Raw genomic sequence first — 18,755 nt, forward strand, 5'->3', positions numbered from 1 at the left:
GTAGATTTCCTCGTCCAGTACTTGGAGGATTGCAAACACCAACGGCTTGAGCGCGGTGCACTTGTGGTTTAATGCCAGATGCAGTGATATGATATTGGAAGAAATACAATTTTGTTCTGCAGTGCAGCGCCAAGCCGTTTAATTTGAAACGCTCGAATACAATGAGCACTTGCTTCTTTTTTTTCAATTATTGTATATTGTAAATCAATCATTGTAAATTGTATATGCTTGAAAATTGGTGGACCAAAGGCTTTACCATATTGTATTATCTAGTTAAGTTGCTATCAGAGATAGAGAGATAGACAGAGAGTTTGGGATAAAGGGATAACGAGGACGAGAGGCGAGCTATTTGCTATGAGATCGCCATGAAGCATTTGTACTACCATTTCAGCAGCGCCAGCAACCGCCGAAGAATCTTCACAGTTGTCGAAGGATTGCAATCACCAACGGTTTGAGCGCTGTGCGCTTGTGGTTTAACACCAGATGCAGTGTGATACGATAACCAAAGACATTCTTTTTTTTTAGTGCAACACCAAGCCGTTTGATTTCAAACGCTCGAAGACTGTTTATTTTCGAATTTGTATGTATTTTTCAAATATTGTATATTGTAAATCAATTATTGTGAATTGTATAGTGTTGAAAATTTGTCAGCCAAAGGCTTCTACATGTTGTATTATCTAGCGAACCTGCTATCAGGGATAGAAATAGGGAGAGAGGGAGAGGGAGACATAGAAAAAGTTGGGGAGAAAATTAGGGAAACATAGTTTGGGATAACGAGGACGAGAGAAAACAGATTGATTAGATCCTGAAGACGAAATCATTTGCCTGCAGGAGAGGCTAATGTCCGCCAAATGGCCTAAAGTCTCTATGAAATAACACAAAACAAAAATGTCTAGTGGGCTGAAGGACGATGAAGAGCAGAAAGGAGGGACCGAGCACCTAACTGTTGTGTTGAGATATTCAAGTTGACCTGGGAAGGCAGGAAGGACCAGCGTGAGTTGCGTTAAAGAGTAGAGAGGCACCAAATAGGACTCGGCGTCAGGGGGAGATCTAGGAAGCACCTTGCGTCGTGCAGGTTGTCTCATCGATTTAGGATCGTTTTCTCAAAGATTAGTTGATATTCCAACAGCGACTCGTCGCGGTTCTAGTCGCCATTTTATAATCATTGCAAGTCTAGTTTTCGCCCGACGTACTTTGCTGTCGCACATAGCGGGGTTTCCCTGCTCAGCTACATGGCAATTCGTACTAGACTGTAATGAGCCTTCGTTTCGTCCTTATCGGCCCCTAACCAACATAAGGCTGGGATTCAATTTGCGCCAAACCAAACCAAAACCGTTGGAATGTTCCGTCATTCAGAAATCCTAAAAGATTGCCCACGTGGGCTGCCTTAACAGCAACAGGCAGAACAAGCTTCAGCAACACAGAAAACGCTTCCAGGTCGCATGGTCCGCTGTCGAATTTTCGAATTGGGAGTGCTAACAGCAGTGCGAACATCACCGTCCGGTCTCCAGAATGTAGTTCAAATACTCTCAACTGATTGCTTTCCCACACAGCGCTGCAAAACAAGCTCACCGAGGAGAAGCTGGGCCGTCAGAAGGCGGAGCAGAACTCGCAGGAAAAGGAGCGGCAGCTGTCGATGCTCTCGGTTGACTACCGTCAGATCCAGCAGCGCTTGCAAAAGCTTGAAGGCGAATTTCGGCAGGTAAGACTCGGTAATTTGGGCGTTGCTGTTCCGTGGATTAATCTCATCTTTGCTTGCTTGCTTGCGCAGGAATCGGAAAAGGTGGTCGCCCTGCACAGTCAGCTCGAGCAGGAGCAGAGCAAAAAGAACAGCCTGCTGTCGGAAATTAGCCTCCAGAGCTCGGAGGTCGCCCACCTCAAGTCGAAGGAGATGCAGTCGCAGAAGGAGGTGCAACAGCTTCGGGATGCGCGCAAGAAGCTGGAGGAGGACGTCAGCAACATCAAAAAGCAGCACAACACGGACATTCTCCAGGTTAGTGTGTGTGACGATGATGATCTGCCGGGCAAGGGCAAATAAGCATTATTTTCCTACACTTCTTTTGATTTTTATGTTTTGCTGCAGATGAAAGAAGTCCAGGACCAGCTGGAGGTTGAACAGTACTTCTCCAAGCTGTACAAAACGCAGTACAACGAGCTGCGGGACGAGATGAAGGACCGGATGCGCCAGCTGCAGAAGCTGGACGACGAGCGGAGCAACATCATGCACCAGCTGCAGCTGGCGAATGCGCGCGCCGACACCGAGGCGCTCGCGCGCTCGATCGCGGAGGAGACGGTCGCCGACCTGGAGAAGGAGAAAACGATGAAGGAGCTCGAGCTCAAGGATCTGCTCACCAAGCACCGGAACGAGCTGATGGCGAAGGAGGCGCTCGTCACCTCGCTGAAGGATGCGGAGGCCGAGCTGAAGAAGTCGCTCGGCAACAAGGAGTACGAGCTGGAGGACGTGCTGCAGCAGAGCAAGAAGCAGCAGGAGGAGCTGTACCGGCTCAAGTACGAGCTCGGCGAGCTGGACAAGTGCCGGGCGAAGCTGGTGAACGAGACGATCCTGAAGCAGCAGGCGGTGAACAAGCTGGCGGAGATCATGAACCGCAAGGACAACAACCTGACCGGCAAGCAGAAGATGAAGGTCAACTCGACGGCGGAGCTGCGCAAGAAGGAGAAAGAAAGCAAGCGGCTGCAGCAGGAGCTGTCGGTCGAGCGGGCGAAGTACGACGAGATGTGCCAGAAGCACAACGAAACCGTCAGCCTGCTGGCGCGCCAGATCGATGTAAGTGGTGGCACCGTCGCGCATTCGCCTTACTTCCTACCACGCAGTGTCACGTTTTTTTTACATTTCTATTTCTATTTCAACGCAGGTCAACACCAAGCTCCAGATGGAGATCGACTGCAAGGCGACGGAAATCGAACACCTGCAGATGAAGCTAATCGAGACGGCCTCGCTGTCCTCGGTCGACAACGACATGATGGAGGAAAACCAGGACTCCATCTTCGAGGGCTGGCTGAGCGTGCCGAACAAGCAGAACATCAAGCGGCACGGCTGGAAGCGCCAGTTCGTGGTCGTGTCTCCGAAGCGCATCATCTTCTACAGCTCGGAGCTGGACAAGCAAAACACGAGCGATCCACTGCTCATCATCGATTTAAGGTACGAACGCACTAGTGATGGGAGCAATGAAGTTTCGGCTCAGGAACCGGTTCCAGAGTCGGCTCCGGAATTGAATTTGATTTCGGTATCCTGATGAGAATGAGCGTTTGCGTCATATGCAGCTACGATTGTATCGATAGCCGCCAAGAACCTATATTTACTTGTAAACGATACATTCTCATGGAGATTCTGGGACTGCGTTCATATCTAAAACTTCTGATTTCAATTGACTCTGATTCCGGAACCATTTCTGATTCTGACTCCGGAGCTGATTGATATTTCCGGGTCAATTCCGATTCCAGAGCAGATTTCAAAATCGGAGATGGCTCCGGCATCTACTCCGGCATCGGCTCCAGAACTGAATGGATCCGGAATTGAATTAATAATCGGCTCTAGAATTGGATTCGGAATCGGCTCTGGAATTAGATTCGGAATCGGCTCCGGAATTGGAATCAGAATCGGCTCCAGAATTGGCGCCGGATCCGGAATTAGATTCAGAATCGGCTGTGGAATTGGAATCGGAATCGTGGGTGTGGGTGTTAAACGTTTCTTTCGACTGACGCACACGTCTTTTCCCGTCCGTGTTGCCGTATTTGCAGCAAAGTGTTCCATGTCCGCCCGGTAACACAAGGTGACGTTATACGGGCCGATCCCAAAGAAATACCGCGCATCTTCCAGCTGCTGTACGCCGGCGAGGGTGAGGCGCGCCGGCCCGACGAGCAGCAGCCGTCCGACATCGGCTCGTCCCGTAGCGATGAGAAGCCGCTCACGATGCAGTACAAAGGTGCGTTCGGGCATTAACTCACGCAAAAATAAAAAAAGTCTAACTCACTGTTACTCTCTTCGCACAGGCCACGAGTTCCTCCAAATCAGTTACCATATTCCAACGACTTGCGATCTTCCCTCGTGCCAGAAGACGCTGTGGCACGTGTTCAAGTCACTGCCGGCGTATGAATGCAAACGGTAAGTCGCCCGACTGGTGTGTCGCGGCTTGTTGTGCCCATAAAGGACAGCTATTAATTGCCCGTTGCGTGCTCCTGTACCTCTACAGCTGTCGGTTCAAGCTGCACAAGGAACACGTGGACAACAACAATCCGCTCGCACCGTGCAAGCTGCACCACGATCCGAACCATGCGCGCGAGATGCTGCTGCTCGCCACCTCGAACGAGGACCAGCACCGCTGGGTGACGCGCCTGTCCAAGCGCATCCAGAAGAGCGGCTACAAGGCCAACTCGACCAACAACGTCGGTACGCTCGGCGGCAGCGGCAACACGTCGACGATGGGCAGCACCGGCGGCGGCAGCAACAGTGGCAGCAGCACCGGCGGCACCAGCAGCGGCATCGGCAGCAATGGTAACAATCTGCCCACCAGCAACTCCAACAACAGCATGGATTCAGCAAAGGTTTCGCCCAGGTAAGGCACCTTTTCTGTTTTTTTTTCTTTTCGTTTAGCTGTGCTGCTCTGACATTAAATCTCACATTAAACTTTCAGCCAATCGGCGCGCTCGAACAACAAGCCAAGCACGGCAGCGGTGGTACAGCGATCGGCCACCCTGCCCTCGAACGCATCGCTAAAGCAATCGCCACCGTGATGGCCCGGTCCGGGCGAAGCGCCACGGAGCAGACACAGCGCGTCAACCGCGCGCGTCCAACCCTACGTCTGTTCGGGCAAAGGGAGGCATATTTTATTATTAAGCTTGCGGGCTGTGCGCACACACATCAGCTACACGTCCCGGTAGCGGGTTTTTTGTTAAATACCGCTCTTCTCTATCCTTTAGTTGCCTTCTTTCTTTTCGCTAGCATTACGGCATTACGGTGAATGTCTTAAAATGTGACATACACAAACATAGAGATAAAGAAGGAGCCGGAGAAAAAGAGAGAGATAGAGAGGGGGAGAGAGTGAAAGCTTGAGGCAGACTTAGATAAACCTATTACGTAACTGTTCCGGTTGTCTTTCCATTCCAAAAAACGATAAACAAACATATGCCCCGGAGGGACCGTCTTACGATCATTTGCGCGATTGGTGGCGCGGCTCGTTTGTCCTTTTGTTTTTGCAATAGCTTTATATCGCACCCTCTTTCATCCTCACCCTTGTTTTGTGATACTGAAAAGAAGAATTCCACAGAGAGAGAGACAGAGAGGTAAAGAGAAAATGCATTTCATTTTACACAGTAACAGGGAAGAAACAAACCACCACTCGTGTCATAAAAGGCGCAGCATCAGTATTTTGCGCACGAAAAAAAAAACAAACAAACAAACAAACAAAAGAAGCAGAAACGTCGGTTCTCGTGGTCAGTTTCCCACAGTAGGCTGTAAGAAGCAGAACCGGTGCGATGGTGGTGGCATCGGATTTCGAAGATTTTGCATTTTGCGCGTTGTTATGCGAGGAAGGAAGCTTAGGGTTAGGGAATTTGCGTTAGAATTTGTTGACAGAGCGTTGCACGTTTCATGCACGCCTACACACATACACCTATATTCTCCCACTTTCTTTCTCTCTTTCTATCTCTCTCTCTCTTATGCGTGCTCTTAATTGATTGCAGGATCGATTTTTAACGTGAGAAGGAAAAGGGATGGCCCACGCTCACGAAAACGCCAGCCGGGCGTGCTTGCAATGTCCAACATTTGTATTGATTTGATTTTTTTTTCGCGAATACGCTAGCACGAGGAGCGTAGACAAACAAACAAACAAAAATCGGAGAACTGAACCTTGAAGACAGGAAACATTTTACCTTTTTAATCAGAAGGAACGGTCCAAAAGCGGCCGCATTGCTTAGGAAAAACTGCTCAGAGTGGGTGGCGGTGAACACGAAGAAGAAATTATCCGCATTTATGAACCGGCTAGCTTTCATCACCCCAACGTACGAAGAGAATACGTTCACCTCGCGTGGTTCATTCGTGTTGAGTAGTTATAACGACGACGGGTCACTCGAACAAAAGAGACACAAACAACAACAAAAACAACAACAAAACCCTCCATGCAAATTAAAAACATTATGCAAAAACAATTCCATGCGGCGAAACTTATACATTTCTGGCGCTGCCAAAGACGATTACTCCGTTTTTTTGTTTTTTTTTTTATGCTTGAAATTGTTGCTGTACAAAATCACACGCCAGGCAACACTATGGACGGCGGCGCATCTTTGCCATTCAGTCATAGCTAAGTATATGTATGTGGGCGGTGACGAGCTTTATTTAATGCCGGCGCTTTCAAAAACATTTCCAAACTCAGCGGCGGGCGCCGTGTGTGCCGTCGCCTTTGCCCTAACCGAGCGCGCCCCCCGCCCTCTATTTCCATCCATCCGCCCCCATTTCAGTATCGAACTTCATCCACTGCATTCCGCTGTACTGTAAGCATCGTGGTATTTCCGTTAGTAAACGAACGTACATTGTTTTATTTCTTTGTTTTTTTTTTACGCTATACCTAATTTAAGCTAACAGCCGTTGTTACATTGAAAACAGATTGTAAACACACATACACACACACATTATATATATACAACTGGTGAATAGTTCGTTAGTCCAGCAATTTTGCCCGCCCTCAATTTCGATTGCTGTGTATATATTTATCTATAAACAAAAAATCGTTAACTTTTATCTTTCTTTTTTAGAAGTAGCAGAAAGTAGCCGATGTTAAACATATAATATCTTGAGTGTGCTTGCACGTCGCGCAATGCGTTTCCGGTCTGTGCAAATTTGGTAACAATTCTTTGGATGTATCTTCTCTTAGGATAAAAGAAAAAAAAACCTTAAGCATTCGGACAGAAACACCCGTTTGCTTCTACTTTTTATTTGGCGCATCAACCTTAGCAGGTTAATGGGGTCTGCCTTAGCGACCAATGCAGCCTGACCATCAGTGACGTGCGGGTGTACCCATAGCAGGACAGTCAGTCCTGCTCCAAACCGGGCTTGGTCCCCGTGGTAGGCAAAACAAACAAAAACCCATGATACTTTGTATTAGTTTTTTTTTTTTGTAATTATTATTATGCAAACCAATCATGGCAGTTTGCTGGGTTTATTGTTTGTTTGTTATATTGCACTGTATCTGTAATGTAAAGTTATCGTACGAATTTATCTTTGTATGTTGTGGTTTGAAAGACTTAAACAATGTAAGAAACACGTTAAAAACTGGGGACGTATTGCGTGGCGTTTTAAAGGTGTAGAGAGAGAGAGAAAAAGAGAGAGAGAGAGAGAGAGAGAGAGAAAGAGAGAGAGAGAGAGAGAGAGAGAGAGAAAGAGAGAGAGAGAGAGAGAGAGAGAGAGAGAGAGAGAGAGAGAGAGAGAGAGAGAGAGAGAGAGAGAGAGAGAGAGAGATAAACGGCATTCACCATCGAGAGTCGATGATATGTGTTTGTGTGTGTGTGTATTTAACATTGGACAGAAGTATTCATAGACGATTTAGTGAATTTAACGACACGCCTCTGTGCGTGTCTGGTAGGGTACAATGTTGCGATTGAGGGTGAACAAAAGTTAACATATTATTTTTTTACTTAGGTTATTAGGTAACTTAGACACGGTGAAAAATGAAGAAAAGAACAAACACAACAAGATTGAATTGTTAACGTCTGCTGCGCTACCGCACGAAACCGGAATCGGATTGTTTTTTTAATGTCTCGATATTGGTAGCAGCAGGCAGCAAGGGGAGGGAGTTTTACAACATTTTTTTTTATTTGTACCTCCCTCTGTAATGCTCTGGCACGGGGGGATTGAGAATTTTAAATTCTTAACCAACCAAGGCTGATGATGTTGAAATTGAGCTTAGTTGACACGGCAACCTGTGTTAGGGACTTTTAGGGAGTAGGGATCGGTGTTCTGTAGGTGTGTGTAGTATTTTTTTTGCGGTATTGTTGGCGTTCGGTTGGGGATTCTCTTTTCTTATTGGAATTTGTGGAATTTGTGGGCTTTGCGCTGTATATGGCACGATGCGCCACGATGCGAACGCGACAGAATAGGGTGTGACAATACTTAACACTGTACCACTGTAAACCGGACATAGTCAGTCCTTGCCTGTGCGGTAGGACGGTCCTGGATGGGCGCGGATCCTGTCCGGGCGTTATAGGAACCTGTTTACTCCATCGCCCGTAATTAGCGAGCAAACATTTTCGAATCGTTCTATACGGTTAACAAAAATCATGAAAAAGAAAGAGAGAGAGAGAGAGAGGGAAGCAAATTACGAACAACGAATCTACTACTATCTACTAGGAAACTCGTAAGTGCGGCCAGATCCGCTTAGAAAGCTAGGGACAGGCGCGTGGAAGCTAATATTCCTGTACAGAGATGGATGGAGGATGTGAATGGGTTATTAAAAAAAAGTAATGGATTCCGGTGGCGAATGATATAAGTGCCTTGGTGAGGAAGAACTCGAAACGTATGATTGCGAAACAGCGCATAATTATGATTTTTTTTTAAAAGAAGAAAAGAAGAAACAATCAAAAACTAGTATCACCGCGATGCAACTAATGGTTGCCGGGGAACCGGAAGAGGGTGGCCGGCTCGTGTTTGTTCCGTAAACGGATAATGATCGTCGAGCGCGGGCAACTGAAGATAGTAACTGAACACGGAGCGACCTTCTTCTTCTGCCAAATGTAAATAGCCGAACGTTGGGAAAGCAAAGCAGTGGGAACGTTTTGTATACCGAACTTCGGAGCAAACGAGGGAGGGAGAGAGCCACTACGTTCTGTGGTGGACCGTAGGGGAAATGAATGTGTAATGGTAACGATTGTGTAACCACAGAAAGCCCACAGCGAAAAATAAGCAAACAAAACACCACACGCGATACATTTACAATAATAAACAAACAAACAAACGAAGGAAATAGTGTTGATTTATTGATTTTATCGCACGATTTGCTTGAGAAATGTCTACAATCGTGAGAAAAATACGGGATATCGATTAGGTTTAAGAATTCAGAAACCATTAACTTTATTTTTCCACACTAGTTTTGCTATGCAACTAAATTTCAAAAATCCCTTTTACCCTAATGAGAACATCAAAATTGATACTCTTGAAACCCAATTAAAATAAAGGACTTATGACGACCCTTTAAGAGACCTCTAACCAACACCAAATCCATACTGTTTCTGGCACTTATACATAACCTTTTCTGGTTCAAGAACTGCTCATGATCGAATGAAGGTCCGGAACCTGTTCCTGAACATATGCCGGTGCAGTAACCAATACTGATCAAACTGGTAAAGAAATGATTATGAACCCATATCCCGGTCCTGGAAGCTGTTATGAACCTATAGCAGTCCTGGAATCAACCATGAACCCATACCAATCCTGGAATCAATCATGAACTCATACCGATTCTGGAACCTATCATGAACACATACTTGTCATGGAACTTATCATGAACCCATATCAATCCTGGAACCTATCTTGAATACATAGTGGTCTTGAATCCTATCATGAACCCATACTGGTATTGGATCCTATCATGAATCCATACTTATCCTGGATCACGTCATGAACCCATACCGATTCTGGAACCTATTATGAACCCATACTGGTCCTAGAACCTATCATGAACCCATACCAGCCCTGGAATCAATCATGAATCCATACTGATTCAGGAACCTATCATGAACCCATACTTGTCATGGAACTTATCATGAACCCATACCAGTCCTGGAACCTATCTTAAATCCATAGTGGTCTTGGATCCTATCATGAATCCATACTGGTCTTGGATCCTATCATGAATCCATACTTTAACTGGATCCTTCCATGAACCCATACCGATTCTGGAACCTATGATGAACTCAGACTAGTCCTGGAACCTATCATGAACCCATACCAGTCCTGGAATCAATCATGAACCCATACCGATTCTGGAACCTATCATGAAACCATACTTGTCATGGAACTTATCATGAATCCATACTGGTCTTGGATCCTATCATGAACCCATACCAGTCCTTGATCCTATCATGAATCCGTACCGATTCTGGAATCTATCATGAACCCATACCGATTCTGGAACCTATCATGAACCCATACTTGTCCTGGATCCTGCCATGAATCCATACTGGTCCTGGAACCGATCATAAACCCATACCTGCCCTGGAACCGCTCATGATCTCATACTGGTCCTGGAGTAGAGGTGGGCATTTCGGTTCTTTTGAGTGAACGTGAGTGAACTGAGTCGTTCATTGCTGTGAACGTGAACGTGATTTCGGTTCATTCGTTCTTTTGTAAACAGCAATACCTTTAAAGTCTGTGAACCGGTACACTATTGAAAAATCGGTAGAACTGCCGAACTCCGTTGGTATGATCGCATGAAAAGCAAACCAGTATTGGTTACAATCTATCATTTCACCCTAGAAAGCGACTCACACTAACAGTTCGACCATTTCTTGTTGTTTCCCCTAAATTTGCGAATGTTGGTAGGTTTTTCTGTTCATTATTTCAAAATGATCTTGAATGTTTGTACTCATTTTCATGTTTTTTCTTAACTTGATATATAAAAAGAACCTTAGCGTTTGTTTGTCGTGAAGCGGTACATTCATTTTTTCACGTGAACTGAATGAACCGTGAAATTCTGGTTCATTTGGCACACTTCTATCCTGGATCCGATCATGAATCCATATCAGTCCTGGAACTGAAAGTAAACCCATATAGGACCGGGAACTGATAGTAAACTCATACCGGTTCTGGAACCTATCATGAACCTATTCTGATCCGTAAATCCGTAAAAGACTTTTGGTCCTCATGTCCAGGTTTTCGACCACTTTGCGGCGCATCTTCGAAGCTGGAATTCTCTCGAGGGAAAGCGGTCTCGTACGGTTCCGATACTGACATCTTCCAATTTCGCTAATTGGCCATGTGAAATATTAGGAGACGAGCACCATATGGGCAATACACGTTTCTTCCTAGCAATAGTATTATATGAAATGATGCTTAGTGTTGAAGCTCTATTTTACCTAAGCGAAAATCAATATTATAGAAATGCTCAATTCAAACCGATCGTTGCATCTTAACTCCACATCGGCACCAAAAAACGTACCAGGCACACACATGATAATGCTCGTTATGCGAGATTTTATTCTTTCAAGGCATTGGGGACATTGGTGACTATTACCTTGCCAGATTTTAATGTGGTCACCGACATATGAATACCGGAATTATTCCTGTAATGTAATAGGGCCTCAAGAGAGAGAGAGAGAGAGAGAGATATTCAGATTTGCTCGTTATGCAGGGTACCACAGTATATGAAATCACGGCACTCTATTGACTTCATTGCAATTTTCTTAAAAACGTGCACCCAACGGTTTACAGCTGAAACCAATCCAATTACAGTGAAATCTCTCTGAGGTGAATCTTCAAGAGACCGTCAACTTAGAGAGCTATTCATGTTGAGGATTCGGACAAATCGGGATTTTTTTGCAAATACGACGGGACATACAATTTCATCCCTTCCTCTCGCCTTGTATTTTCCTTACTTTCTTTCGCTCGCTTAAAAAAGAAACAGTCATCCACTCATCAATTACTCCAATATGCTGGTGTAATGCAAGAGTATTACATTTTTATTTGATATAACGTCACCAGTAGCACAATCTTAACAAACTTCCAAATTTCGATCCAAATTTTTCGTCGCCGAAATTTGCGTCCGGTCCACCAGGTCCGAATAATAGTCATTCATTCATCACCTTGCGGTGGTAATTGCAGTGCGCTTTTCGCAACGAGCCGAGCCACAAATTTCGTCTCACACGCCCTCTGGTGATTGCACACTTTCCTTCTTACACATAAAACAAATAAAAAAAAAACACACGAAAAACCCGACTACCACGGCGGCGCAGACGGCTTGCAATGGGTCAAACACGCGCACCTGTGAGCACTAAAGCTAGGGGAAGGAATGGTGGTCCTTTTTTTTGTTTGTTTCGTTTTTGCTAAACCATTCTGTCTCTCGTCGCTACTGGCATCCTTACTTCTCTGGTAAATAACATATTTCTACAACTTTACACGAGTGCACACGCTTCCACGCTGTCCGGAGTTTCAAGGCCCGAAACGTAGGAAAACGTGTTCCAAGGTTGGGAAAGGGGGTAGAGCGCTTTAAAACACTAAACCAAAAGAAAGAAAAAAAGGCACCCAGCAGCACCGTGTGCGCAGCAAATGATTCAAAGTGGGGCATCACCAACGAATAAATTCGTTGCCTTGGTGCCTTGCGTTTTCGGGGTTCTCTGCTGCATAACACATCGAAGTAACAGGTGTGTGTGGAGTGGGGAAAGGAAGAATGGGGAGTAGTTACCGTACTAATCATTAGCATAAATCACGTGCTTTGCTGTGTTTTGGCTGTGGCGGAGCGCCAACCGAGCGCCGGTTTTTAGGGTGATTGGGGCGGCTCCCGGCTGAAGTACGGTGCCGTGTCCTGCACCAGCAGCGTATGGCACACGTCGCACACCCGGGCCGGTTTGCGGTTCGGGCCGCTCGGCACCGACTTGCCCAGGCACGGCTGGCAGTAGATCGTGCCGCAGTGCCGGCAGTGCTGCTTGCGCCGCGTCACCGTGAACTCCTTCTTGCAGTTCGGGCACTGGTCGACGTCGTCGTCGTCCTGCCAGCGGACCTGCGTGTCCGCCGACCGGATCTTCTCCAGCTGCATCTGCAGCGACTGGGACAGCTTCACGAAGTCCTTCTGCACCGCCTCGTTGTTCGCCAGGTCCTCCTGCAGCACCGTCATCTTGCTGCGCAGGTCCCCGTTCTGGCGGTCGAGCCGCTCGTTCGCCGCCTGCAGCTCGATGATCTGCATGCGCAGCTCGGAGTTTTGCTTCTTGTGCTCCACCTCCGCACACTCCAGCTCGCTGCGCAGGCTGTCCAGCAGCTGGAAGTCGTGCTGCTGCTTGCGCAGCTGCTCGTGCAGCTGGTGCTGCTTCTGGTGGTAGTGCTGCTCCGCCTTCTTCGCCTCCCGGTCGCGGCAGTGCTGCTGCTCCTGGAGCAGCGCCACCTCGTCCTGCATGCTGCGCGCCTTCCGCTCCGCGAACTCGCAGCCCGCCTTGGTGACGATCAGGTTCTCGTGCAGCGTCAGCACCAGCTCCTGCAGCTCCTCGATGCTTTGCGGCAGGTTGATCTCCTGGTCCTTGAGCGCGTCCGAGCTCGCGACGTACTTGCCGGACAGGAAGTCGTTGTCCTGCTGCAGCCCGTTCAGCCGGTAGCACACGTGCTCGCGCTCCTGCGTCAGCTTCTGCAGCTCGTCGCGCAGCGCCACCTTCAGCTGGCCGTACTCGCGCCGCAGCTTGTCGAGCGCCCGCTCCGTCTCGGTCGCCCAGTCGGTCAGCTTCTGCACCTCGTTCTTGTGCTCCTCGCGCTTCTTGTGCCACTGCACCTCGAGGTCGGCGCGCAGGGCCGCCTCCTTCGCCACCTGCTCCCGCAGCCGCTCGAGGCTCTTCTCCCAGCCGGCCGTGCGCTTCCGCTCCTCCTCCTGCTGGCGGGCCAGGGCGGCCTCGTGGGCGGCGCACCGTTCGCACGGTTTCTCCGCCGGCTCGCCTTCGGGTGGTGCCGGTTGGGCGCCGATCATGCCGAGCATCGCAGACGTTTGCTGCGCGCTGCTGCTGCTGTGGCTGCTGTGGCTGCTGCTGCTGCTGCTGGCCTCGCGCTTCGGCGCGTCACGCGTCGCACTGTACGTCTCGATTTCCTCGTACGCGAGCCGCAGCTTTTCCTTCAGCGACTTGATCTCCTCCTCCAGCGGGACGACCAGCGAACGCAACACTTCCGCATCTTCCTGTGCCTATGTGTGTTTGATTTGGAGAAAAATTAGAACGAAAGGGGGAATTTAATACGCTTGTTTTTCTTATTTGCGCAGTTTAGTGCATTAGTGTTGCAACAAAGCATTTTACAAACACACACACACACAGTACCTATCCCAGTAGCTTATTGAGAACATGGTTAAGAAAAGGAAAAGATACCAAAACCACGATGCTAATAGGTAAAACAGAAGTGATAGTGTTGAGCTCATCGCCCACCACAGCTATTAAGCTACCCACTAGTGATGTGCTCTTTGGAGCACACTCACGACTCCGATCCCATCAAAAACTGAACCAATAGTTCCGCTCGGAGTCGGAGTCGTCCGGAGTTGCCCGAAGTCATTGGGAGTTCGGAGCCGGAGTCATTGGAAGAAGGAGTCTTTTGAAGTCGTCTGGAGTCGTTCGGAGTCGTTCAGAGGCGTTGGAAGACGGAGTCGTCCGGAGTCGTTAGGAGTCGTTGGAAGTTGTCCGGAGTTGGAGTCGTCTGGAGTTCTCCGGAATCAGCCGGAGTCATCAGGAGTCGTTCGGAGTCGTTAATGTCCGCCGAAGTCCGACTCGTCCGGAATCGTCCGGATTTGTTCGGAGTAGTCCAGAGTCATCCGGAGTCGTTCGGAATCGTTCGGAATCGTTGGGAGACGGAGTCGTCCGAAGTTGGAATCGTTCAGAACCGGAATCATTGGAAGAAGGAGTCGTCTGGAGTCGTCTGGAGTCGTCTAGAGTCGTCTAGAGTCGTCTGGAGTCGTTCGGAGTCGTTCAGAGGCGTTGGGAGACGGAGTCGTCCGGAGTCGTTCGGAGACATCAAAATCCGTCGGATGCAACGTGCTTATGATCAGGCATTTTATTTCGTTGTGGTTTGACGACTTCGACTCGAACTGATTCCGGATGACTTCGTCTCTCAACGACTCCGGCCGACTCCGACGACTTCGAAAGACTCCGGAAGTCTCCGACTACGGACGACTTCGGATGACTCCGGGCGATTCCGAACGACTCTGGATAATGCTGGTCGGACCTACCTTCCAGAGTCGATTCCGAAATTATCGAAGTTGACTCCGTATTTTTGCCAACTTTACCCATCACTAGTACACACTGCTAAGCTCTAGGGGCGTATTTTCTAATGATTACATACACAAAGACAATAAAATGTTTAAAACACTCGAAAGTAGGGCTAACTCTTCATGGATTGCAGCATCTCTTGCACACAAAACGGGGTAAATTTCTAAATGATGTCAGATTTAAGCAGCTCTGGAAAGACCCCCCACCAGTCTTACACTTTGCAATCAATTTCCGAACAGTCTACACGCTCCTCTGGCAGCGAAGATCAATAATGCATCCCTAGCTTGCTAGGGCCCGAAAGAGGCTTTGGAGGGGCGCTTGGCCACCATTTTATTGCTACGTAGCCGTGGCATCGCTAGCATCGGGTAGGTTAGGCTCGTAGCTGCTAATAGTATGGCCAGATCGAGAGACACTCTCACACACATATACATCCACCACCCTGCCCCCGGTCACTTCCGCATTCCGGTTCCGATCGTGCGCTGCAACCGCAACAATTGCAATTGCACTTGCTCGTACGCAACAATTGTACTGCATATGTGTGTGTAGGTGTGTCAAACATTGTCCGCAATTTCACTAGACAGTGCCGACACAATTTAACAAAGCACTATTTGGATACTTGTTTTAACTATTTCCTGTCCTGACCAAAAAAATATTTAAAAAACACACTCACAAGACAACACAAAACCAAAACATCTATGTTGATATATACCCACACACACACATGAACATAAACTGACACGACACGCTGGGCAAAAAAAAGAACAAAAATACACACACACACATTTCTAAGCTTTCTATCGTCCCTTCTGGCTGCTGCTCCCTGCTGTTTGGAGCGAAAAATCATTCAAAAAAAAAAAAAAATAATCATCCCCAACACTCCGCCCTCCCACAAACACCTCACAGCTGCCTTACCACATCGACCGTCGCCGAAGGATCCATTTCCCGCGCCGGGCTCGGCGGACAGTGCAAAACAGAAAAACAAAATAAACGCACAGACACTGTACTCGACGAGAGCACTAAACTCGTTGCAGCAAATTTAAACAAAATTAGCTACGTTTGACTTTCATGCTTCCCGTACGGCGAGAGGCGCCCTACTCTCGCGTTTCAGATAGTTGATTATGACAGTTGGCCGCGTTGGTGCATGGCGTGTCGGATAGCAAGCGGACATGCGGTCACGCGGCGGCAGCGGGGAAGCACATCGTGGAAAGATGGACGGAGAAAGGGCACAGATAGATAGACCATCATGAGAGCGAAAGAGAAAGCGAGAGAGAAGCAAGTTTATGCGCGGGTGTGTGTGTACGGGCGGGTTGTGCATAGTACGTACATTAGATATGTGTTTACATATAAAACAAACCAAAAAAAAAACGCAAAACAAAAGCGCAATTTAAATAAATGTTAAACATTAAAGTATTAAATAAGTACTACGGGACAGCGTAACACGCATAAGCCTTGAATAAGGGTATAGATGCAAAGGAGGAGTTCTACATATTACAGGGGTTTCTAGGAGCAGCTGTGGGACACTTTATTAACTCTTTCTTTCGTGAAATGAACATAATGTAATGTGAATTGGACTCTATAGCACTCTTGTTGGACATATTCAACAGGAATTTCCTACGAGCCTGTCCAAAAAGGGTGCCATCGAGTCTAATTTCCAACATATGAAGGTCACTTCTAATAGGAAAGAGTCAAGGAAGTGTCCCACAACTATGAGAACCCCTGGAAAACCCTGCTGTATTATTTGGATTTGAAATTGGAGGCGAATGTAAATGTAAGCAGTATATAATTAGTATAAACAAAAACAATACTACAGCATTACAAACGGAGTACTAACACCACCGGAAGTTAACCCGTTGCTTAATTTGAATTTATAAAAAAAATAGGGGAAAAAACAATGTCGAACACTCGAATTTGGCCGAAATCCGATCATCACAATACATACGTACATATTTCTTTACCTTCCGCATTGATTCCTCCAGATTGTCGCAGCTGCTCGAGTCGGCCGCCCCGAGCTTGAGTATTATCTTCTTCGCCTGCTGGACCGTTTTGGCGAGGCTCGGCGAAACCTACCGGGTAGGGCAGCAGAAGTAAGTGCCGAATGGTTAACAAAAAAAAAAAAAGGAAGAGTAAATTATGGAGCCCAACCCAGCTGTAGTTACCCCTGGATTACCTGGTTACTGTCCGCCAGCTCCTCCTTCAGCTGCCGGATCTCCTCCAGCAGGCGGCCGTTCTCGTCCTGCAGTTGCTGGACCGACTCCCGCATGCAGGACGACTCGTCGAGCGTTTCGTTCACCAGCTGCTTCAGGGTGCGGTTCTCGTCCTCCACCTTGTTCCGCTGCTCCTCCGCGTCCTTCTCCCGGCTGTACTCCATGATCCGTAGCTGGGCTTTCGCCTCCTCGAGCTCCTTCCGGGCGGCCGTCGCTTCGGCCGCGTGCCGTTTGCACTCATCTGCAGGGGCGAAGGGCGGGGGAAAAAGATGAAAATTGCGAAACAGGGAGTACACGCTGGTTTGCATCGTTTTCGGCGGACGGTGCCCGTACTTTCTTTGGCTAGGTACAGCTCCTTCATGCGGGCCCGCTGCTGGTTGAACTCTTCCCGCATCCGGGCCAGCTCCTTCTGGGCCGTGGCCGACTCCTCTTTCGCGGCGCTGGCGGCCGGTGACGGTTCCACCGTCTGTTCCTTTTCCCCTTCCATCGGTTCGGGCTGCTTGCCTGTCTATAAAGCTAGCCGTGGAGAGCAGTGGAAAGTGTTTTCTTGTTTTAGTGTGTTTTTTTTTTAATAGGAAAACCCCGAACAAATGAGCAATGTTTACCTTTCATCCGTGACACCCGGCAGCAGCAGCCAGCCAGCAGTAGGGAGAAAACTACAACCAAAGGTTTGGTTCGATTTCGTTATTTTTCTTCTCTGTATGTATGTATGTGTGTGTGTGTCTGTGTGCGTGTGTGAGTGCACTCTTTTCTTCTCTGTCAATGTGTTTCCGCGTGACAGATGGGTTTCGCAGTGTGCGTTGTTCGCTGCCCACACTGTGAACGTGGTGTAGCGGAATTTGTATACGATTCGATTTTACAAGCACACTCCTTCCGTTTTTGCGACAGAGAACAACAGCAAATATCGTAATTTAAAATATAAGCGGTTTTATGCAGGTATGTTTTATAAAATGTGGACTTATATTAGTTAAACAAAAACAGAAAACCAAATCAATTTTACGTTTATTGTCTGCGGGCTTTTGATGTTGATTACCAAGGTGAATATATTGTTTTGGTACTGAATAGCTCGAGAAGTTAAGAAAATGTGTTTATTTTGGATAACTTTGAACTTATTTCTTTTTATTTATTCGTTACGTAATGCAATGCCATAACCAAAAATGGATAAATACAAAATCAAATATCAATTAAAAACTAAAACTTAGATGTGTAAACATCTTGACACGAACCATTCCCAATCAACAAAATTTGTCTATGGAACGCTTGTTCGATAGTCGGTACATCAATATGGTTTGTACCTATCGAATGTTCAGTAAGGCCCGTGTCTGTGCTCCATCGGATGCGATTTTATCGGAAGGCCTGTCAAAATTTTATATGGAATTTGACAGATAACGTCGGACGTGCGATTTCGTCGTACGACAGAATCAAAAAATTTTGATTTCGTCGGACGCCGCATCCGATTTTATCTGTCAAACTAAATGTGTGGTGTTTTGTAGGAACTATCTCAACTTAATTTTTCATAATCGTTATATTATTAAAATCATCCAAATAATCGCAATATTATACGAAAAAGCGTTTGACAGCACGTGCGATAAAATCGCATGC

At 47.3% G+C, this 18,755-nt stretch overlaps 2 protein-coding genes across 8 annotated transcripts in view; one reads left to right on the plus strand and one right to left on the minus strand.

The window, feature by feature from the left end:
• The window catches only part of LOC120959902 (rho-associated protein kinase 1), a 212,346-nt gene that overhangs the window by 5,536 nt on the left and 188,055 nt on the right, over positions 1-18,755 (plus strand). For 4 of the 6 annotated variants that reach the window (XM_040383664.2, XM_040383657.2, XM_040383672.2 and 1 more), the window contains exons 5-12: positions 1,554-1,702; positions 1,772-1,993; positions 2,084-2,785; positions 2,874-3,160; positions 3,760-3,944; positions 4,012-4,123; positions 4,212-4,574; positions 4,653-7,475. In XM_040383664.2, the coding sequence (XP_040239598.1) occupies positions 1,554-1,702; positions 1,772-1,993; positions 2,084-2,785; positions 2,874-3,160; positions 3,760-3,944; positions 4,012-4,123; positions 4,212-4,574; positions 4,653-4,752 (2,120 nt within the window). In that variant the 3' untranslated portion in view covers positions 4,753-7,475. Of the gene's footprint in view, positions 1-1,553; positions 1,703-1,771; positions 1,994-2,083; positions 2,786-2,873; positions 3,161-3,759; positions 3,945-4,011; positions 4,124-4,211; positions 4,575-4,652; positions 7,476-18,755 lie in introns of those variants that run through there. The other 2 variants (XR_007452254.1, XR_007452255.1) reach the window with 1 other exon arrangement.
• LOC120959925 (rab GTPase-binding effector protein 1) lies at positions 11,639-17,977 on the minus strand. Of its 2 annotated transcripts, none has more exons than XM_040383712.2 (5): positions 17,759-17,977; positions 17,487-17,669; positions 17,117-17,394; positions 16,905-17,012; positions 11,639-13,880 (listed from the first exon to the last, which is right to left on the minus strand). In XM_040383712.2, exons 2-5 carry the CDS (start codon positions 17,638-17,640, stop codon positions 12,483-12,485), a joined length of 1,938 nt encoding a protein of 645 aa, XP_040239646.1. In that variant the 5' UTR covers positions 17,641-17,669; positions 17,759-17,977; the 3' UTR covers positions 11,639-12,482. The 2 variants fall into 2 exon arrangements, with proteins under 2 accessions (XP_040239646.1, XP_040239635.1); XM_040383701.2 differs by having other exon boundaries at positions 16,893-17,012; positions 17,759-17,975.

The sequence above is a fragment of the Anopheles coluzzii genome, chromosome X, assembly GCF_943734685.1.
Source record: "Anopheles coluzzii chromosome X, AcolN3, whole genome shotgun sequence".
Taxonomy (NCBI): Eukaryota; Metazoa; Arthropoda; class Insecta; order Diptera; family Culicidae; genus Anopheles; species Anopheles coluzzii.